This window comes from Ptychodera flava, chromosome 4 (genome assembly GCF_041260155.1).
Source record: "Ptychodera flava strain L36383 chromosome 4, AS_Pfla_20210202, whole genome shotgun sequence".
Taxonomy (NCBI): Eukaryota; Metazoa; Hemichordata; class Enteropneusta; family Ptychoderidae; genus Ptychodera; species Ptychodera flava.
This window is the reverse complement of record NC_091931.1, coordinates 4,666,498-4,689,515: the sequence shown is the minus strand read 5'-3', so window position 1 is coordinate 4,689,515 and position 23,018 is coordinate 4,666,498. Positions and strand designations below refer to the sequence as shown.

General features: G+C 35.6%; 1 protein-coding gene across 2 annotated transcripts in view; it reads left to right on the top strand.

Annotated features, from left to right (window-relative positions):
* The window catches only part of LOC139130731 (probable ATP-dependent RNA helicase DDX60), a 65,602-nt gene that overhangs the window by 34,296 nt on the left and 8,288 nt on the right, over window positions 1-23,018 (top strand). For both annotated transcript variants that reach the window (XM_070696512.1, XM_070696513.1), the window contains exons 8-32: window positions 855-1,032; window positions 1,885-2,055; window positions 2,378-2,480; window positions 2,954-3,072; window positions 4,163-4,344; window positions 4,838-4,886; window positions 6,448-6,660; window positions 7,075-7,319; window positions 7,657-7,815; window positions 8,158-8,307; window positions 9,626-9,745; window positions 10,446-10,541; window positions 10,816-10,931; window positions 11,799-11,896; window positions 12,685-12,845; window positions 13,524-13,637; window positions 14,087-14,221; window positions 15,262-15,431; window positions 15,885-16,052; window positions 16,594-16,717; window positions 17,660-17,809; window positions 17,932-18,036; window positions 18,286-18,486; window positions 19,960-20,064; window positions 20,269-20,407. In XM_070696512.1, coding sequence (XP_070552613.1) covers window positions 855-1,032; window positions 1,885-2,055; window positions 2,378-2,480; window positions 2,954-3,072; window positions 4,163-4,344; window positions 4,838-4,886; window positions 6,448-6,660; window positions 7,075-7,319; window positions 7,657-7,815; window positions 8,158-8,307; window positions 9,626-9,745; window positions 10,446-10,541; window positions 10,816-10,931; window positions 11,799-11,896; window positions 12,685-12,845; window positions 13,524-13,637; window positions 14,087-14,221; window positions 15,262-15,431; window positions 15,885-16,052; window positions 16,594-16,717; window positions 17,660-17,809; window positions 17,932-18,036; window positions 18,286-18,486; window positions 19,960-20,064; window positions 20,269-20,407 — 3,571 coding nt within the window. The remainder of the gene's footprint in view (window positions 1-854; window positions 1,033-1,884; window positions 2,056-2,377; window positions 2,481-2,953; window positions 3,073-4,162; window positions 4,345-4,837; window positions 4,887-6,447; window positions 6,661-7,074; window positions 7,320-7,656; window positions 7,816-8,157; window positions 8,308-9,625; window positions 9,746-10,445; window positions 10,542-10,815; window positions 10,932-11,798; window positions 11,897-12,684; window positions 12,846-13,523; window positions 13,638-14,086; window positions 14,222-15,261; window positions 15,432-15,884; window positions 16,053-16,593; window positions 16,718-17,659; window positions 17,810-17,931; window positions 18,037-18,285; window positions 18,487-19,959; window positions 20,065-20,268; window positions 20,408-23,018) is intronic.

The following is a 23,018-nucleotide window of genomic DNA, read 5'->3' as shown; positions in this document are numbered from 1 at the left end:
TTATAAATTAATGGGTCGAATTGATATGGCTCTCAATATTACTAAGGGAATTCTTGTAAGCTCTGCTGTCATAGCAGCAATTCCAACAGTTCCGGTACTGTTAGCCTTAACTCCTATACCAGGTGTTGTTATTGATGTGATACAAGGGAAAACTGGTGTAGCAAAGAGACGAGAGAAATATAAACATTATTATGTTCAATATAAACAGCTGCTTACACAAATACAAGAAAAAGGTGCAACCCTTCGGAACGAGGAGGCTCCGGGGTCAGAACTTATTCAGAACATATTTCATCAGGCGCTAGAAATACAAAAACAAGAAGGATTTAGTCCGCCGCTGGAGCGATATCTACGATATTATGGATTGAATGGATATGAAAGTTAGTTAACTTCAGCTAGACTCCGCGACCGGCCGGCCGGACTGACAACGGGGCTCCTTTATATAGGCTAGTTTGATGGTGATGACTCACACGGAATTTCCCGTACACCTTCGGAACGTGTATAAACATGCTCAGCAGGGAATTTCCCCGCTTAGTTCAGGACAATGCACTGCTGCGCGTGCGTGAGTTCGTATATAGGTCAGGGTCATACTTTAGTTACATGGATGGTTAATTTTCCTTCGCTTCATGTAGATAAATGAATAAAATGGGGTGTAAAATTCTTACTTCATCCCAGTTGACCACCCTTTCTTTACTACTCATATAGACAACACATCGTATCGTACAAGATGTGCTTAAATTAGATATATTATCTTCCAAAATGATTAAAAGAAGTGAGTGACATAAATGTTGTATCAAATTATTGTGAAAAAGCGCTGAATCACCCGAAAGAACACCGCCGCCTATTTTTCTTGCTAGGTTCAACGTTCCCTGTATGCAGGTCTAGTCTGTATTCAGAATATGGCGGATGATGAACGCACTGAAGTGTTGCCAACAGAAAGGCAATCGATAGCTGACATTATGGATGGTAGATTATTCTACAGACTATTACTACAACTATATGAGACAGAGAAATTGACTGACATTTGGCGCACAGGTAATGTATCAGTTTTTACATGATTAGTCACATTTATAAACCAAAATCTTTAAGTTTTTTTTTCATATTTCTATCGAGATCTCATTATAGACAGTTATTTCAGATTTTAGATTGTGTCATGGAGTCACTGTTAGCGTCGGCCCTTTAGCTTACTTCTACACATACAGACACTGACACAGGTGTAACTTTACGGGCCGCAGCACTTCTTTATTTTAGTCTGTATGCTCCGGTCCAGCTCTATTCTAACTTATTAAAGCTTAAGTTAGGTCATTTATACCTTTCATTAAACATAATGTTCACCCCTGCTAATGTTCTTCTGATCGGTCAATTGCTGTCATGTGATTTGTGAACATACTGTCATTCGCTGATGTATGAAGACTTAGAGCATCTTCACAGCTTTGGTACGGATTATAATAACTTTGGTATGGAATGTAGCAGTTTGGGTCTCTGGCAAACACTTTTTGTTGCATGGTAAACATTGAATAAACTATCAGAAATATTACATTGACACTGAAGAACATTAAAGAAAGATTACATTCAAATAAGGAATTATAAAATGATGAAAGAATGTTCTGGGTAATTTCTATTTGTCAACTTTATTACGAGATGGATCTAAGACTTCTGCATCACAGTTCAGAATGCTCAGTTATGTGTTAATTTACTATCAACTTTGATTTGTTTGTTTGTCACTCTTTTCCAATCAAATATAGCTGTTCGAATTCATGAAGTGTGTCGCTGGCTTTATCAATCTTTGTACTGGATAAAGCGAAGGAAGTTCTGGAGGTGTGAGTCATCTCCGTAACAGTGTAATATGGATTTTTGCTTTAAAATTTTCCATTTCTTCACATATAGGCATAGCGTTACCTGAAGAATTGAATGATTTATGCAAAAAACTATGGCGTGTGATAATTGGTGACGTGAACAGTGTCCATGCTGACACTAGTACTGATTCTACTGCGCAGATGCAGACACCCACGGAGGCAGCAGAGTATGCTATTGAACGAGGAGATGAACACAGAAAAGGTAACTTAGCTGTTTTAAAAAGTTACAAAACCGAATCTCTGAATGGAAACATATGACTTGCTCGTTTCCCCTTGGCTCTATTACTCTGTTAGGTGCACCTGGTTTAATGTTTACTGTTTTTAATAAAGAACTTTTGAAGTCGGAGCTACGTGTATGAAAAATAATAGTATATTTAATTAAGTCGTAAACTCTTGTACAATGAGATGTAGTTCCACATCGATTAGGGACCTCACTCACCACGTGAGGCTGCCACTATGTGATAATGTTACTGTTATGAATAGTTTCGTCTCTAAAACCTTTGGTGTAACTTTCATTATTTCAGGATCAAGCTTCGTTCCCGCCTCTGAAGGTCTGATCCCCGTGAACTGTGAACTGGTTAGAAAATATGCTGCAGACATCATTGATACAGTACAAAATATCAACATGTAGGTAACATGTCGATCGATTCAGTTAACTATAGGTCAGACAGACTCTGCAAATTCACCTCCTTGTACCATTAACAGATAAAGGCTCACGTCTTTCTATCTGAATACATTGTATATTACAGTGACAGTTTCGAACAAGAGAAACCGATTGATGAATTTAAAAGAAATTCAGAAGGTGGTCATAAAACACTACAATGATAAAAATCAACTTATAATCAATCATTTCAATAACGCTAAAGCATATGTTACTGACTATCCATGAATTATTCTATTCAACTGGTACATTATTGTCACAAATAAAGTTAGAAATAGTAAATATTATAGTTATGTTACAAAATTGGTTTCGATATTTGTGTTCTTAATTTACATCAATGGTTGTGTTCATTGACACAGCCTACTAGATTTGAACAGACGAACCATAGCTGTAAATTACCATACATATTTACTTTACTTTGTCACGTGGTTCTGCAAAGGAATGAAGATGAAGTCAAGAAGTTCTTGGAGCAAGGCGAAGAATTTGATACGAAGTATGGTTGGCAGTCAACCAAAGAGATTTCGGATGAATTTGCCAATATCAACGACGGGTCATTGCGTAAGTGTACATGACTTTTGTAAAATGCAAAGGCACAGTTGTAATCAATAATAATAATAATAATAATAATAATAATAATAATAATAATAATATTTATTTTGCTACACCGTAAATCCATAAATACTCTAAACGGTTCACTAATGTAAAAGAACAAACAAACTCTTGACACTTAAAACAGGAATAGGAAAATTTTAAAAATCTTTAAAAGTCAAATGATTAAAAGCTTTGCGGAAAAGATGCGATTTTAGACTTTTCTTAAAACAATCAACGGTATTGCACATCTTGATATCAGCCGGGTAATATATTAGATGACATAATTACAAATAAAAAATGTGCAAAATGTGCTATTTAATTTTGCTTTGGGAACTATTCATCATGCTAGTAGGTATTTGGATTATTAGTGTCAGGCCTAATGATATGGAATTTCAAATCCTCATAACAGGTTTACTATCCGCCATGTTAAAGCAACTTGTTAAAGTTAGCATGTTAGTTGAGAGCGAACAAATTCAAATGGCTTCTATAGCAGTTTCTAGTACACAATAATAAAAACACTCCAAATCACACGGGCATTTTCACAAGAAAACGCTTTTCAATCAAATTGTTGACGGATTCAAAAACAAAATATGTTCTCAGTGAGTATAAAATTTTACGCACATGTTGTCACATCAAGCTATCATGATATTTCAAGTGTCATACCACATTTACTGCAAACAAAGGGCCAGTTAAGTATGATGTACATGACACTGATTTAATATTTCAGCTTTACGAGAACTTTACACAGGCATATTCTTCCATGACAAGCAATCAAGTACGCGATTCTTAGCTTTATTTTGACAATACATCAAATAAACTGAATGTACACATTTCACAGAATGCTTTATACAATATAAACCAACACTCCTAACACATTAAGCTTTCAAGTGTAGTGTTATTTTAGCTTCGCTACACTTCGCTACACTTGTTCTCATTTGCATAGAACTTTGCACCTCGGATTTTGCAATAGATGAAGACGTAGGGGGCCTAACAATAAGAAGTAAAATTTAGAGCAAAATACTGATATCAGGATATCTAATCTTTCCATGTCATTCAGTTACAAGACTTCCTGAAGATGAAAGAGAAAGGAAATGGCAATTAAAAAACAAGCAAAAAATGGCCAGATATATGAAACGTTTCGGCCAATCTCTTCAAGGGAAAATGTTTGGCGTCAAACAAGAAACCATTCTTGTCGACAGGAAACAAGGAAAAGCCAAGTCGACACAGAAAAGATCACAGGTAAGGTCAAATGTAAATGACAACTTGTTTACCGTAATATTAGTCGGATTACATCACAAGAGAATATGTTGTGTATATTCCATGTACATCCATCGAAATGACAATTTTTGAAAAGACATTAAAGTCCTTATAAGACTATTCCTTTCCGAAACACAAACTCCGTATACTGTATATTCCGAACTAGCAGTAAGATTATTGTTCAGACCAGCTCCTTTGCAGAATACCAATTTCCCATTAAATTATCTTCCATCTGAACTGTGAAGCTTGGACTACATCTCTAAATATCGATACCTGTGGGGGGTAAACGTTCGTGGGGGTCTTCATGCTAAGAAGGTTAATTGACGCCTTGCACTCAGAATGATGGCAATCAACTATGCAAGGACAATGCTTCTCAAATAAAGCAATCAGGAGTGTTTTACTTTCCCCTTATATCTATCATTTCATGGCATTTATCCATCATTGATATGACTTTCTGTCAATTTTTTAAATTTAGAGCAGTAAAGCAAAAGCAATAATTGAAGAAAACCGGAAGAAGGACGAAGGTACAGTATTGAAGTTTCGAAATTTTTGCCCATTTATGGTCAAAGTAAGGGGAAAATACAGTCAAAACATAAGTGTTTATGTATAACTTATCTCTTGGTAGTTATTCAACAAGCGGCAATTGAATAGACAGTGACACTCTGAATGACCAATTTTTGTTGCAAAGATTTCCGTGCCATCTTCATAGTTATCGTATTGTATCGTTCTCGTATATGTTTAGGATCACTTTTCTGGAACACGTTTTTTTTTGTTTCAGGCCTTCGTAATACATCGTGATATTGGCATTTGCCGTGACCTTGATAGTGTAAATAATATCTTGTCATGAAATGGCACAACCATCAACGGGGAAAACGTTTTTTATATGATATGTGCAACTGTTGTTTAATTTCAAATTATCACTTTGAGAAACTTTTGAAATATTTTCCTAAAACATTACAAAAAACTGCATTCTATGTTGGTATTTACGTCCACAAAGCAGACTAAATGCCATGACTTTGAACTTACAACTATACAGAACAACACGGCCTGACACATTTCATGTAAAATGAACCAGAGTGTGTATAAGCTGAATCCTCATGAGCTGAACTAACGTTGAACTTTCAAGTTACAGACAGTTCTGGTCATTGTTTTATGAATTTTTTTAGGTTGATTGGCTGTCGTCCCCAAAAGAGTCTATTTCACGTAGCCTTAGGCTAATTCAGTCACAGTCTTTAGGATTAGGAAAAATATGATCCTGCAATGTTACACATCACATTTTGCAGTGTCAAATAGCCAATACGTACATTACCTTCAAATTCAACCACTCTATAGGAACTCGAACCGCGTGTTGTCATTTCTCGTCAAAATCCAGTTTGTCCAGTCTTTTAATTGACCACAAGGTACCTGCCTTTATTGTTGTGTGTAGTGGTATTATGCTATGGAGGAAATGTATCAGTGTCTGTCAAATTACGACCCTTTTTTGCAGGCATAAAGATATCGACTTATATTACTAAAATTATACAGGGAAATTTATATATATATATACATATATACATATATATATATATATATATATATATATATATATATATATATATATAACGAATATATCAGAAATCAATAAATTGAGTAGGAATTGAAATATTTACTTAACAACATACACAACATATTCAAGATGCAACATCAGTATCACCATAGATAAACAAACATTCCATGGAGGTTATATCTATCTATCTATCTATCTATCTATCTATCTATCTATCTATCTATACTGCCATGTTTATATATATACATATATATATATTATATATATATATATTATATATATATTATATATATTATATTATATATATATGCCATGTTTATAGAACCTCTATAAACCAAACACCTCTGTAAACTGAACAGTTTCCTCAGTCCCTTTGATGTTCGGTTTAGACAGGTTTTAATATATATATATATATATATATATATATATATATATATATATATATATATATATATATATATATATATATATATATATATATATATATATGAAAGATCAAATAATAATCAGAAGGTATCTTTTTATTCGAATAATTTCAGAGGACAATAGAATAAGAGCAGGGCGACAGTGGAATCATCTCCAATCGTCTTTCATGAATGACGTCAAGAACGGAAATTACATATTACCGATAAGTGAAACAGAAAAGTTTATATCAGATTGCAAGAGCGATGCCGTTGTCCTTAAGGCCAAGCTGGCTTTGATAGAATATTGTTGGCAAATGTGGAAACAGAAGAGGATAACTGCAAAGAAAGGTAGGTAATAATTCTACTTTTGTATCAGAATGATGTAACGTCAGTGTCGTGACTTTGCCATCAATCATTCCTATGTTTTCAACCACAGTCTATAAGAAATTGATATAAGTCGTTTGGATGTATATACGCCACGATTTACTGTTTGCGTTAATTAATTGACGGTGGAAATGTAGATAAAAGTCACAAAGACTGAGATGACCTATTCAAAGTTCAATTTTACCACTCTCATGTAATGCATGGACTTCTTATTCTGTTTGTAATTTGCATACACAGTGTAATTAAATTGTATAGTTTGTTGTTACTACTAAATGTTGTTAGAGCATTATTGTCAAAGTACGTTGCGTACTTTAATTTTTGGAAGATGTTAGTGTAGAGCGCTATCTGTGATCATTGTGTTCTCTACGTCTGTATCAGAGTACTACGAAGAAACTGTTATCGCCACGCATACAATGGACATCGAGGGCGCTCTTCTGTATCCTGTGAAAATGTTCACAATTATTCAAGAGATTCTCCATACGTACAAGCCCGAGAGCCAATCCCAGCTTACAGATAAACATAAACTTGAGCTAGCAAAATATGTACACAATCTAGGATTCACAGATATGGCCAAATATATTCTCAATTACACTGACGAAGAAGACAGACAGGAATCGATCAAGGTTTGTTAAACTACTACATAATGAAAATAATGTAAAACCATACCCCCTAAAACGTCGCTAATCACAAAGTTTGGTGGAGATTCTGTATGAAGTTTAGTGGAGATTTTGTATGCAAAATTGCAAACGGAAATGAATGACTTCTCAGAGATTGTTCTTACCAAATAACGCTCTTTCGAGATGTCAACTAACTGCTACAATCGATCCATGGTCAGCTAGGACATGATTCAGACATTGTGTATCCTTAAAGAACATAGTGACTCTAATATTCAATGTCATATATTATCACTTCGATGTCTGGCATCCACATTATCGTTCAATCTCTCTGTATCTTTCCAAGGGATCAAGAAAACTTCTGAGCAGTGAAACAGAACAAAAGTTTCGAATAAAGACCAGTAGTGCTCGCTTTCAATTACATTACATGGGTCATTTGTTGATGAGAGACGTAAGACACGATCCTGACCCAAGAGTTACAAGTTTTATACCAGATACATGGCAGGTGAGTCTAATTCATCGTCGTTGCATTTATTGTCTACACAATTTAACGATTTCGTATTTATAGTCGTGTCCATACTCTTCATTGTTGATGCTGTTCAACGGAGAACTTTGTTAAGGGATTTGCAACCATTGTCTGAGTATCTCCGAATATCCGTCATATCGTTCATTTAATGTCATGATCGCTTTGCTTTCCGACTTTCAGCAGTGTATTTAGGCCTACATTATAGAAAGCGAAGTTCTTGTTATTTCTAGTGAGTGAACGATGTTCCGTGAAACAAGCGGTTCATTTATTTGAAACAGAGTACTCATAATGTTTTAAAAAAAACTTTGTCCTAACTTGCAGAGAAAACTACTGGATGCAGTGGACAAAAATGAGTCTGCTCTAATCGTTGCACCAACATCATCTGGTAAAACATTTGCATCGTTTTACTGCATGAGAAAAATACTAAAGGAAGATAATGATGGTGTTGTAGTTTATGTCGCTCCAACCAAAGTAAGTAGACAGGTTATGTCACCGCTCTTTAAGCTCTTACTATGTTTCTCTTGTCATTTCGGTTTTCCATGAAATGGAGCGAGTTTGTCTGCCACCATGTAATCATGTCACTATTATGAATAACAAGTTCCAATATTGAAAGGTAGGGAATGGTCATTGAATTTGCGCTCAAATACCGTATAGGACCACTACGACCAATTTAAACACTGTATCCAATGTATGTTAGCGATTGATGAAAGTTAAAATATGTTTTGCATAATCAACATCGTAAAATTAAAGTTTGATGCATCTAGATATCGTGCATGAAATACATTGCCTGTTAACACGAAACTAACACTGGCGCAGTTCCTACGACCTGTTCCCTTTAGGTATGTTCGTAAAACCAACAACCAGGCTTTAATACTTTTCAATCTCTCATTGTGACTCTCCTGCTGCCCTGTTTTCAATTGAGGCCAATAGTTTTTAAAAAAGATGTATTGACAACTATTAAAAACTCCGGCTGAACAACGCTTGCATATTGTGCTAATTCGCTCGATTATCAATCGCTCACCTATTCCTATATAAAGCGTCAGATTTGTTTCAACATATCACACCTCTCTCATCTTACACACAATACTGCTGTTTTATTCAATAATATTCAATAGTACAAGGAACATGTCAATTACATTTGTAAATTAATATCAAGCAATCGCTGCCGGATCAATGCGACGATATGCTCTTTTTATACATGCAGTATTAAAGGAGGGAAAACTTGACTATTGTAATTCACCGATTCAAACTTACGACTCTATTGACTGTCGGGAAACGCCCTATTTCTATTAGAACTGGCTCAGAATACTGCAGCAAGAATTCATGATACACGTAAGAAAATGGACACAATGACTCTAGTTCTTATCCAGTTGCCATGGTGGTTGCCATTTTGCTTAAGAAGTGACTTCAAAAATGTGTTGTTGAGTTGCGAGGCAAACACCTGCTTCTTTTTAACATCTACTTCTTTCAAACACAACACTCATGGTACCGCTACTTTTCATATGCTACCTTTACTCTTTGAATTCACTACCAGAAGATTAACTTGGAAATTTTCAAAAGAAAATTGAAACCTATCTATTTACCAGAGTATGGTGTGGTTTAGTCTTCAAACATCAAAGACAAATAGCAAAACAATAGTTTAACTTTGATTTTGGCTCTGCATAAACTTTCTAGATTTTTGTTTTATACTTGTAGAATTTCTTTTGTACTTTATCTGTCAAAGCTGTCCCTTAGATATTTAAACAAAATTTAGGACCAGTGAAGTAATAAGGAGTGTATTTGATTTTAGGCGCTCGTCAACCAGGTTGCAGCTGAAGTCACCGCCCGTTTCAAAAAGGATTTACCTAGTGGTAAAGCTCTCTGTGGAGTCTTTACAAGAGACTTCAGAAAGGACGCACTGAGCTGTCAGGTATGAATTTATCACTTTTAGAATGTGTGCCATAGGGTGATCGGGAACATTGCACTTTTTTAGCTCCGCTGTCAGCGATGCGAAGCTTATCAAATAGGTTGATTTTCCGTCGTCGTCGTCGTCCGTCAACAATGGCCTTCTCCTCTAAATCCGCAAATCCGATTGCTTTGAAATTTCAGATATCATAGTGTTTCTCAAAAACAGCATGCCTGATAGCTTTGATATTTGGTATACAGATTCCAAGGGGTTTTTTAATATGATATGTTGAAATTATGATGAAATCTGCAATTTTAGTTTTTTTTGGGCATTTTTGCCATTTTTGTCAGAAAATTTGATTCGTACATAACTTAGAAATATGCGGCAATATGATATTAGGGGGCTTGAAAAATTTGGATCATATAGATGGGGGATTTGAAAATTTTTTGAGGGTACTGAAGGGGGGTCTGAAAAAAATGAGATTGCAACCGCGATTCCTCCTGTCCCCCTCACTATTATTTGTGAACACAACCTTAGACACGTTTTTCACATATGCTGTGTATGACACCCGCCTATTTTACCAGGGAGTGTCTTCCAGCGACGAATCTTTGCGTCTTTGCCAGTCAGAGAGGACTAGATAGCATACCGCTGCAGTGTTACTCTAGACTCTACAGAACTTTTAGTTTAGATCATGAATAATCTGTTATTTTTCCATTTTTTACAGATCCTAGTTACCGTACCACAAACTTTTGAAATTTTGCTGCTTTCTCATAAGTACCAAGACTGGGTAGCAAAAGTCAAGTATGTTATATTTGACGAGGTAAAGTGTTTATTTACTTGATATTGATTTGACCATAATTTATTTTTAAACGCTGTTACGATAGATATATGATTAGATGCCAAATCATTGCAGTCCAGTTTTTGTTGATCTATGCAGACACTCACACGTGAGTGCTTGCATAGATCAACATACAATATCGATTGTACTTCGTAGCGATTTATTAAAAATTTGCACATAATGGAAGCATTATTACATAACTTCTAGAAACTGTTCTGTGGAAAGAGTCATCAATGTTGTCTGACATAACCTCCAGGTACATTGCCTTGGTGGTGAGATCGGATCTGAAGTCTGGGAACATCTATTGGTTATGATTCAATGTCCATTTCTAGCGTTATCTGCTACTGTAAGAAATCCAGAAGACTTACAGAGGTATGGCTGTGCATACTAAACAGTAAAATCAAATGTATTCTCTACTCTGTACTCCCTAACACAACAATCACAAGCATTATTTTTCTGGCAGCACGATTTGATTCAGTTCAGGTGTCATCTATCGACCATCACCGTTATTGTCGGCATGTGTTATGTCCGTCTGAGATTAGATAAAGATCACAAGTTTTAACACATCACGTGCCTATAAAAATATTAAGAACCGTACATTCGGTGGCGAATTGACTGAAATTTCCCTCCTTTGAAAACAAACAGAGATTAACTATGGATTTGTACGTAAAGAGGTATACAATTTTTCGCCCTTGAATAAATTAGGTTATGTTTTACGATCTGCTGTTTACTTTATCATGATTTTAAGGTGGGCATTTCATGTGTTTGTAACACAATTCTTCAGATGCGCCCGGGGGTAAGGTATTCGGTCCCAAAAGTTTAACATTTCTTTTCTGATCTACCACATGTGGGGCTCATTTCAAAGCTCTCAAAGTCAGTAAACGTTTTACCATCTTAGTCTTGTGACTGTAAAAATTCAATTTTTTGACCCCTGAATGCCTCAAAGTTTGGTTGAGGAAAGTTTGAGGGAAAGTTATACTCTGCCAATATCGATGCGCACGCTACCTAAAAGCAATACTCAGACTATGGTTTAGGACACGTACTGTTTTGATTTCGTTTGCCTTCAACGCTTCCTTACTATTAGAAAGTTTTCGCTTTTCATCGAATTTTAGTTAAAGTTTATTTATCTTCAATACGACGAACAATCTTTGTCATGTTTCATCGCAATATTGAATTGCTATATTTGGAATATTTTTAACTTAGTTATTTCAACTGTCAAATGTTTTGTTCGTTTTCAAGATGGTTGCAAGAGTCACAACAATATAAAAAGGAAAAGGCAAGACAACCGTGCGGGTCAAAAAATCACGCACATCTCAACTCCTACAAAGTAAATCTAGGTAGGTACTTGAATGGCTTATTTATCTGCGGTTTTATTTCCGTCTGTCAATCAATAATGCATTTACCTTTGTCTGATGACAAAGTCTCAATTGGAGACCCGTAAAGGTGTCGCATTAACATGGAGCGTTCCGTCTCCTTTTCAAGACATACAAAGCTATCTAAGAACTGCAACGCCGCCATCATTGGTTCATATTTTGTTTATTTGTTATTTTCATCGCACATTATAAGAGCACTGAAGTATGTAGTGGCTTTATTGTACAAGGTGAAATATTTTGGCAAAAAAAACTTAAGTTTGTCTCCTCACCAAAGAAATCTTTACACTATGAAAATAAATCATATTAAATACACGGTCATGAGAAAATCGCCTTGTTGAACCATCAAAATGACGTTTCATCTGTTGTAGCTTGTTTTCACACCCATATACCGTAGCAGAAAACAGTATTTTAACTTATTTCTCTATATTGGTTTGCCTGGAACACAGTAACAGAATGTTAGACTGGGACGAAAGTCGACAAATAGAGCTCATGAATAATAATTGATTAGATAACATTCAAATCACTTAGGGAAATATGCAACCATACATGCAAAATGTGACTAAAATGACACAAATGGCATATTTGGAAACACGACGAAAGCTACGTTAACGCTGTACAACGGCCACTTAAGATGCCCAGGGTGAGGTGAAAGTAATGGTGATATAAATCATTCCAACACAGAAGTCTTTGGCTTGTTCTACCTGGTGTCTTAAGATTATAAGTATAAGCGTACGCTGTTTTCTTTGATTAAGTTACCTACCATGAACGCTATTCCGATTTGGAGAAATACGTATACTTACCGGATGTTCCATCAACCCCCCATGGATTGGCTGAACCATTGTCTTCAAGCGCTAAAACCAACACCAAAGAGTTCCAGCCGTTACATCCTGCAGCTGTACTGTCATTCAAGCAGGTGAGAATGATTTCGAAAATTACAGTACTTAACTTACCTGGGACGGTACAAAACTCCTGTCTCCAGTCTCCAGGGCCTCGGAGTTGAGTACAGACAAACACTGATGGGTGCGGAAGTGAGTCCTTCTCTGGACACAGGCTTGATGTAGCTCTGAACCGTGCAGAGTTCACATACCTTGAAGCCTCATGCCGAAATGAAGCTTAGAAGTGTAAAATGCGATGAAATTTTGATGTGAATCTCTCCCAAACGCAATGAACTGTAAAATAGATTTTAGGAACTTTAAACTGCCGACGATTCTTTGAACACAAAGATTTCAAAATAAATTCTGAAGAGTGATTGAGTGTCGTTCACTGCAGGTTATCCATGGCGTAACCGACGCATATAGCTAGAGTAAATGTTTGCTCCATAATCGAAATAAAGTTAAAACCCCCAAAACGCAATGATTTTTGTTTGTTTCAATTACCAAGAGCCCCTCAGGTAAACCATACCATGTTGAAGGTTTATGTTTGAACATTAGATCGTAAGCGTATTAAGATATAATTCCGTGCTGCATCCATACCTAGCCTAACGGGATTTGACTGATAGACCACGACTACATACACACATTTTTCTATTGTCACTATCAATATTGCGTTAAGCTGCTATGAAGATCAAACCATGGACTTCTTTTAATTTCAGTTTTGCAATAGTGGGTTTCCCGATGATATGTCATTTTCACCGCGAGAAACGCTACAGTTGTATGATATCATGGTGGCAATATGTTCCGAGTTAGAAACGAAACTACCAGATAAAGTAAGTATGATCTCTTTCACTATTTATGGTCTTTTTTCATTTAGACTATTTCCCTAGTCGTATAGTTTAATCAGAAATACGTTTTGACAAGATCATCTTTTGTACGGCACGGGTATCTTGGCATACTGAAAAGTGAAATAAAAGGTTGATGTCGGTTACATGAAGTACAGCAATGTATTTACAGCAATTTCCACTGCATTATCAAGACAGATGTACCCTGAGTCTCAAATAAGCGATACCGATTGATGTCGAAAACAATAAAATTGTCTCCGAGAACATTTCAGACAAAATAACTTATCGATTTGTGTTGCAGGGATAGATAATAATAGATAATCAAAATGTGACCACCCATCAATTATGCCTGCCATCAGTGTCAACTCGAAGATCTTGCTCAATTTTTCATTCTGTTTAAGCCCTATGATTTGATGGTATCGAATTATTTGACACAGCTGAAGGAGCTGGAGCCTGGAACATATTTCAAAGGCGAGCGTTCAATAATCACAAGACAATTGGCTAAAGCCTATGAGCGGGATGTTAAGAAAGAATTACTAGAATGGCGTGGGAATAAAAAAGGAAAGGAAAAGGTAAGACAGTAAACAAAACTCTTTGATAGTTGTGGTTTTGATAGCACACTTAGATCAACTTATTGAAATTTGCCATGCGCTTTGGAAGATAGTACTCTCATTCATCGTATGTAGTAGTGGACTTGATAAAGAAAGAAAAGTCACGTGTAAGTGGATTGAAAATAATTCCAACAGGAGAATACAAAACTTGAATAAAGGGCTAGAAGGTGCGGAAAAAGGAATGGTAAACCAAGACATACGAAAATGTGTCATGCAAAACAGTCGTCTAAGGCAACCATCGATAACACATACTGTTCCAAAGTCAAGGGAACATCCTGTTAACTTTGGTTGACATGGCAGCAGCAGCCGCCGCCGCCGCCGCAGCAGCAGCAGCAGCAGTAGCAGCAGCAGCAGTAGCAGTAGTAGTAGTAGTAGTAGTAGTAGTAGTAGTAGTAGTAGTAGTAGTAGTAAGTGTGCTATTCAAGTCACTTTTTTCGCATCAAATTTACATGTATCTTTACTATAATTCTTTGATGATCAATTAATGTTTTTTATATTAAACAGTTCTTTTTATAGTAAACGGTTAGCACCGTTTTCCGACATTTTTTTCACTCTGTAATCAGCCATAAAGAATTCTTCGCGAAAGCAATAACAAAGGTAGTTAAGTTTCAATTACAAAAAAGGACTTAGGGAGCATTTACATTTCCCTGCACTTCAACATCTGAAAAGTGTGTTTACCAGTCCTAATGATTCAAGAAGACACATATGTAAAAGACGACAAATTTCAAGGATGATTTCTTTAATCAATTCCCGAGCATCTGGTCATATTTTCGTGCAGCTGTTTAGTAGAAATATCAAGTTTAGTAGAAATATCAAGTTGCTGGTCAAAGTACCTATTTTTGTCATTTTTATTGTTTTCTAATAAAAAAACTCTTTAGAGAATTGATACATCATTGAAAATGTATGAAAAGATAAAACTGTGAATGTAAACCTCTGGCCAACTGGCGATTGAGAGGACATAGACATATGTTTGATGTGACATGGCATCAATTATCTTTCAGGTCGCGGGAGTAATCAGTAGATTACAGACAAAACCAGTGCAGGAAATAAAGAGATGTGAAAGTGAATGGTCAAACCATACATCTGAATATCGTCGGATGATTGCTTGCAATTTTATCCAATTAATTGAGCAATTGGATGCCCAGAACAAATTGCCAGCTCTTGTGTTCAGGTTAGTTTACTTAAATTGGTTGACAACGCAGAAGTAAGCATAAAGTCATTTTTACGTAATTGTAAGGGTTATTAGTAGCAATGAGCAGACAAGAAATCTGATTGAAGAGAAAAAAGTTTTAATTTATTTAATTTCAAAACTAGAAGATACAGGGATCTAATTAAGAATGATGCATTGCTGTTCGCTTTCAAATTAGATTCAACATTCCTTGACCTTACAAATGACCTTTAGATTGTACAAATAAACAAATTGTTCACAGAAAACCGACTTAGTCAGCATCTTGTCAAAAGTTCCTCTGTAAAGAGAGAAAGAAAGTACTATAATCTTGACATGTCTTTAAATATAGCATAGTGACACTACTTTGACATATATTTTTCAACATGTCTCCTGCTAGCTCTTGCGTTACATTTGATATTTACTTAAAACCTTTTTTTTCTCATGTTGTTATTGTAGTTTTGATCGCAAGTTTTGCGAAACTTTGTGTCACAATGTTACACATATACTTGAAGAGCGGGAAATGATTCTGAAGGAAGAGTTTTACAAATCGGATGCTGGGAAAAAAGCTAAGAAAGGTTTGGCTAAACATACCAAAGTGTTGAAACGAGAAAGAGATAAGAAAGAGTAAGTTGCCTTGCTCTGTACGAGTAATTGTGTTTCATTCATTAAAAGAGTCAGTAAATCCTACATTACAATTCAGATGCATTGACTGATTCACGATAGGTGCATGCATGTATTGATATCCATCTGCACGACAGCAGTGTATATCGATTGTCCTTACAGACGGCTCATCATCAAAGTTTTCTTCGAAGGAGGAGCGATTCATTTAGAATCATACACTGTTTTGATGCTTTTTTCGTGCACGTTTTGGAGGTACTACAGAATAGAGCTAACAAATGTAGTTCTACCAAGATGGTGATCATGAATAATAGGTGCCGTTTACTTTCGAACACACCAGCTTTACTTTATTAGCGGCAAGTACCAGTGAATAGCAACTGGTCAATTCAATATCGATAAAGATGGAATGGATGTTCACATTCTGAACAGGACGTATGTAATCAACATTTGAAGCATGAAATTCCATCAAAGCATCGAAGTGAATGATCAGTTCACACAATGCATATGGGTGATTTAAGGTGATTTAAGATCAATTCTGTTAATGTAGACGGGAAGATGAATCTGAAGGACGCTGGGATGATACCTCACCAATCAGCCATGACCTTGAAAAGTACGAAGAGGAGATTCAAAGGAAGTGTTCATTTGCATCGATAGGCCATCACAATCAGAAGGTAATTGCAACGATACATTCTGTAGAAAAATCCGAACCAAAAATTTTTTTTCAAATTAGGCATAACAGTTTTGTGAAATTATATGCTATTTTTTAAGTCTGCGACTTTATTGCGTCTTTAAATCTGTTTATTGCTTTTTAACTGGTCAACAGCTGGAGTTGACGTGTTGGTATAAACACTATATGAATGGGCAATGAGTCATTATTCTCAAACTTACATAAATACATAGAGTATATGAAAGCCCCGGCAGCTGATTTTTTCGCATTTTTTTCATTGTTTCAGTTTCAGCAAACGTATGACATGTTTTGGTATAGTATTCCCTGAGAGATGCATATCTGATTGTTATAACTGCCCTGTACAAGAAATCTCCCCAGGAAGTTGAATGCTCATATGGTACCATTACATACCCAAAATATGGCTGCAAATGTAATGTTTCATGTCAACATTTAGACATAATATTCACGCTAGGATAACTAATACGATACACTGACATTTGATATTCACCAAAATAATTGCAGTAAAGTCCTTATTTCGGGAAGCTTGTTGTAATAAAACCTGTTGCTTCTGGTTTGCAGTGATAGGGAATACAGTTCATTTTCAAGTGCTATTCAAATGGCAGTTTGAATTGAGTGGTGTTTACTACTTTGGTAGGTCGGTACACGGTGGACATACCATCAACGACATACTCTTCATATGGTGCTAAAGAAGTGTGACTTAGGGAAGATGAGAGGAAAATAAAATAATGTCATGTGATTTTACCAAAACATACGTAAGATGTTGCCACCGGGGCTTTAATACCTTCCTTGATGAAATGAGATTTTTTAGAAAATGTCAGCAAGTTTGAATGACTGAAAGTATTTTGTCGAGATGAATTCAGTATGCTTTGTTTCTTATACCTTTGCATAATTCTGTGCCATGTATTCTTTCCATGTCTCTGAAAAGGATTTAGAGACAATTTTACACCAACTACGATATACCAAAGACCATCTTCTGAAGAGATCATTCAAGCGTGGCATTGCTTACCACCATGCTGGTTTGGGGAACAAGTGGAGAATGGCTGTTGAGAATTTGTTCAGAACGCGATACCTCAAGGTAAACCATTTTCAACAATACTTTCCATTAGAAATAACGATATATTTATATCCTATACTTATACTTATTACGCATGTTATTCTATATCTATACACTACAAATCGTCTTCGTTCTATCTACAGGTTGTCGTGGCAACAGGAACACTGGCACTGGGTATCCACATGCCGTGTAAAACTGTCATCTTTGCAGGTGATTCGGTTTACCTTGACGCCACTCAATACAGACAAGTAGGTGTTTATTTCCCGTCACTGAATCCGTAATTCTTTTGAACATGACAATTCTTGAAAAGATTGTACATGGAAATTATCACTTTATGCTACAGAAGACAGTGGACAAGGAAATCGATATTTGCATTCTGATTTATCGTCATTCAGCCAATCCTTTACATGTGTGTTGTTCTGATTTATGTCGTGGGCACCATTGTAATTTCCGACACACTTTAACCATATTAACTCTAATATTACTCTATCTGTTAGATGTCTGGGCGTGCTGGTCGTCGTGGCTTTGATCTCGTTGGCAATGTGCTTTTCTTTGGTATCCCACGTCCTAAAATACAGAGATTGATCATGTCAAGCGTTCCTCATCTGAAGGGTAACTTTCCCATCTCTCTTTCATTGGTACTTCGTCTACTGCTGTTAACGTCGCAATCTGACCTTGGAAGTGATGCTGAGCACAAGGTTAGACTTTATTAATAATAAATTGATAAATACGATGTTGATTTTTGTTCAAACTTTATAATATCTTTGAATGCAGACATTGCAATAGTATTTTGACACTAACCTTTAAAAACGTTTTGAACTTTGCATTATGACAGTTAAAAATTGACTATTGAGTTTCACTATGAATCATTCAGTTTTTGTCATTTTCATAATTTTGCTCCGCTGTCAGCGATGAGGAGCCTATCAGATAGGTTGATTGTCCGTCAACATCTGCTGTCCGTCGACCTTGCCCATTTTCTTTTAAATAGCTGATTAGAAATATTTTTAATCAGGGTTACGAGTCTGTCGGGATGATCCGACTTCGATTTTTCTTTTCAAATATAAATGAATTTTCCTGTAGCTCTTTCGAATTGATGAGAGTTCATTGTGTTGTAACCTTTGCTTATTTACATATTTAAGACAAACCTGTTGTGATTGGTCAAAACATTCTCTAATAACCTTGGTCTGAAAGATTCGAGTGTGATTTGTAGGTTCCAAGAGATACCATATTTCAAGATATTCAAATTAGCATACATACATACATATATATATATATATATATATATATATATATATATATATATATAATTTATAGTCTTCGTGTTTCATAGATTGTGCTGTGTACTGATTGAAGTTTATTTAGTCACATTAAATTACTTACACATAACATCATGAGTATTGTGCTGCATTTGTTGTATATATATATATATATATATATATATATATATATATATATATATATATATATATATATATATATATATATACTAACCCACGCAATGAACAACACTGGGAGCTGTAAATTTACCAGATTTACCTTCGACTCGCCCTTAAGAAAACTTAAATTTGAAGGTTTACACAGAAGAGGTTTTTAAAGTCAAGGATTTTTCTTTTTTCTACAAAAATCGTCCCCGAACCTTCTTGTCCAATAGCTGTTAGGTTAGTCTACAGCCTTGCAGCATTGATCTCATTCTGATTTGCCTGAATTTTTGCAAAGTGTAATTTTCAAACTGAAAGAGTGATTTTGACATTTTGATTGTATCACTCCCTTTTCCAAAACCATTCACTTTACAGCGTTAATACTTGCTCTGTATGTGTCTTGTTATTCATTTAGAATTTTCTTTTGAAATAGTTTATCCAAAATAACTGCTTCAGTAGTCTTCGTGTTTCATAGATTGTGCTGTATACTGATTGGAGTTTATTTAGTCACATGAAATTGCTTACACATAACATCATGAACGTTGTGCTGCATTTGTTAAATGTACCCTGGTAATTGGTTCGTACCAAATAAAATAACATAATTCAGGGTTGTTTTCTGACCAAAGTCGCAGCAGAGCTAGGTCACTTGCTACATTGGCTACATTGTGGCATTAGTCTTACCGTATTCCTTGAATTAATTGCCATGTTTCTGTTTTAATGTACTCGCAAAGTAAAAAAATGATTTCATTACAGGCACTGTGCCTCCTTAAGCATCCGTTCTTACGTTATGACAAACCGCAAATGGACAGCCAATTCAAGCATTATTTCCTGTTCAGCGTGGAGTATTTAATCAGAATGGTAAGTGAAAGAAATCGATATTCATGTCTCGCATGCTGGTCAGTGTCTTGCACGATGGATGCAACCGATGCCAATGTAACACCAACGCTACTCCGTACATTGTTTTCTTTTACCATTACATGATAAACAGCCATAGATTACTTTATAGTAACAGAGTAAATGGATAGTTACAAATATTGAGTTCTTTTATGTTGTTTTGTATAGGGGTTGTTGGACACAAACTGTATGCCACAGGGCTTTGCAGCATTGGCAGCCCGTTTACATTACCATCAACCTGCTGTGTACGTGTTTTTGTCCTTCCTCAAGGGGCACGCATTTCACAGCTTTTTCAATCGTCGCAATGGTGAGTGAATTTTCTTATCTTATCTCTTATCTCAAGTAAAAGTTCTTTTTTTCATCAGATTTTCTATCATCTTCAAATTCTGAAAGATTAGAGCCTAATAACTACTTCATATTTTCATGCACACAAATTAACAATTCATTCTTTTTTTTGCTTCAACAATTACATTCAATGCTTATTAGAACAGAAGCATTATTGACAATTCATTGACAATGACATAGTCCCTGCTTGTAATTTGTGGTTTGTCCCTTGAAGTGACTAAATTGAAATCACTCTGATGCACATGAAAAAGTGAGGATACCAAATACCTGTCTGTGCCATTGATGGCCATATTGGATTGAGTTTAATGTAAAGTAAACAGTGTGACTGGCATAGAATTATGTCCTCGTAACAAGTTAGGAAGAATTAGGTAATGTACTGGCTCTCGAAATGTAAACAATTAACTAATCTGCAAGAAACTGGTCAAGGCATGTCTAAGTAATGGCTTTTGACATGAAAAAATCAGAATACCAGATAAGAACCGAAAATGCCCCCGTTTTCATCACAGAAGAGACTTTACTTATAATGACCAATTTATACAAATGCCCTCGTTGACTGTTAAATCTTTGTATGATCAACGTGTGCAGCGAGTTTCATCGGATTTAGCGCAGTTATCCAGGAAACAGATTGCTAATTACAAACATTGTTTCCCTGTACTGGGGTCCAGAATTGGTCCTAGCCATGATGGTGAAAAACGTAAAGGAAATCTAGCCTAACACCCTGATTACAAAACCTGTATTTTAATATGTCAAGTAGTAAATAAGCGTCTCTGTACACTATTTAAGCAATGTGAAATCAACATATGTGCTGCATTTCATAATATTCGATGTAGTATTTCTGGACATCACTGTAATTATCACCCATTAATTTACATGATATTGCTAAAAGTTTGTAAACTTTTTTAGGACTGTGAACTCAACAGCTGTACTAAGTTTTATCAAAGTTGATGCAGTAATTCTAGACATATCACCCTTATTACAAAACCTTTGTAAATATGCAAATTAGCAATCACTTGGGAGCTTACTGCTAATGTCTTTGCATGCTATTACAACACTGAGAGATCGAAAATATTTGTAACAAGTTTTATTAAATTTGCTAAGGTGTTTCAAGTCGTACCACCTTAATTGCGAAATTTCATCAAATATACAAATTAGCATTTATTTCACATGATACTGCTAAATTTATTCGCATGCTATTACTGCTCCGGTATATCAACCTTTGTACCACGTTTCATTAAATTTGAGTCGGTATTTATTGACATATCACCTTAATTACGAAAATTCATCAAATATGCAAAATTGCATTAATTGATATAAGACTGCTAAATGTATTCGTATACTGTTACAGCTCTGATATATCAACATCTGCATCAAGTTTTATCAACTGTGAGTCAGTAAATCGTGAATTCATTAAAGATGCAAAATAACAATTAATGAACAAAATACTGCCATATACTTTTGTGCACTATTTGAGCTTTGCGTATCCAACATCTGTACAAAGTTTCATCACATTTTGCGCAGTCTCTCTGGAAACAGAACTCTATTTAAGTATGCAAATTAGGACTAATTTTGTATGCCACACTCAAAACAACGGACGTACATATGCATGTCATAACGGTGTATTATCTTTGTACCAAGTTTGTCTGAGATATGTGTGTGGACGTATAGACGCGGGCCCAATCCATAAGTCCCCTAGTCTTCGTCCGCGGGGACTAAAATTCAGGGGCGTTGAGTCAGCTGTGTGACAACATAATGTTACCTTGAAAGCAAGTCACAGATACGTTTCTCATGTCACAGTAAGCTTACTGGTCTCCTCTCTTAGTGGCTGGCGGTCGGGTTATTGCCAAAAATTGACAACTTCTATTTAGATTTTACAAAACATTCATTCTGTTCCTTTTTAAAGCTAAAATATTGTTTTCAGTGGACCTTCATGGTAATGCCGTATTTGTCCGGTTATAAGAAAACATGAAATGGATGTAATTATCAGGAGGGTCTTATAATCGAGCAACTCCATGTTTTCCTCCGACATTGCTAATTTACGCCAATTTATTCACGTCCATTCAGCGTAACTCTAGACTTTCGCACATTTTTTGTCAGAATGTACAGAAGCTTACTTACATAAGCAAGATCTGACTAATTATTCTCGCCATCTCATAAAGCCAAATGTACATGAAAATAATACACAAAATGACAGGCAACTGGGACATTAGCTGTAACTTTTGACAAATTTTTCACGACTCTGTTTCAATGTATCTACTACAGAATTTACAATAATCCGATCATCATGACCAATGCCTGCTGTCCTGCTTGCCAACACAGCCTGTATATGTGAAATAACAAATAACCATTGTTATTGTTGATAAATGTATTCTAGTCCGGACCTGAATACAAAATTTAACGATAACAATGCAGATTATACTCATATAGGGTATATTTATGAGCTAAATATTAGGAATTTCTCCATGGTTTAGGGATTCAAACCGGAACCTGTAGATGATACACAGAAAAAATCAAAACTTGAGAAAATGACGAAAGTTACAGCTAATGGATCTTTGAACAGTGATCTTGCGATGACT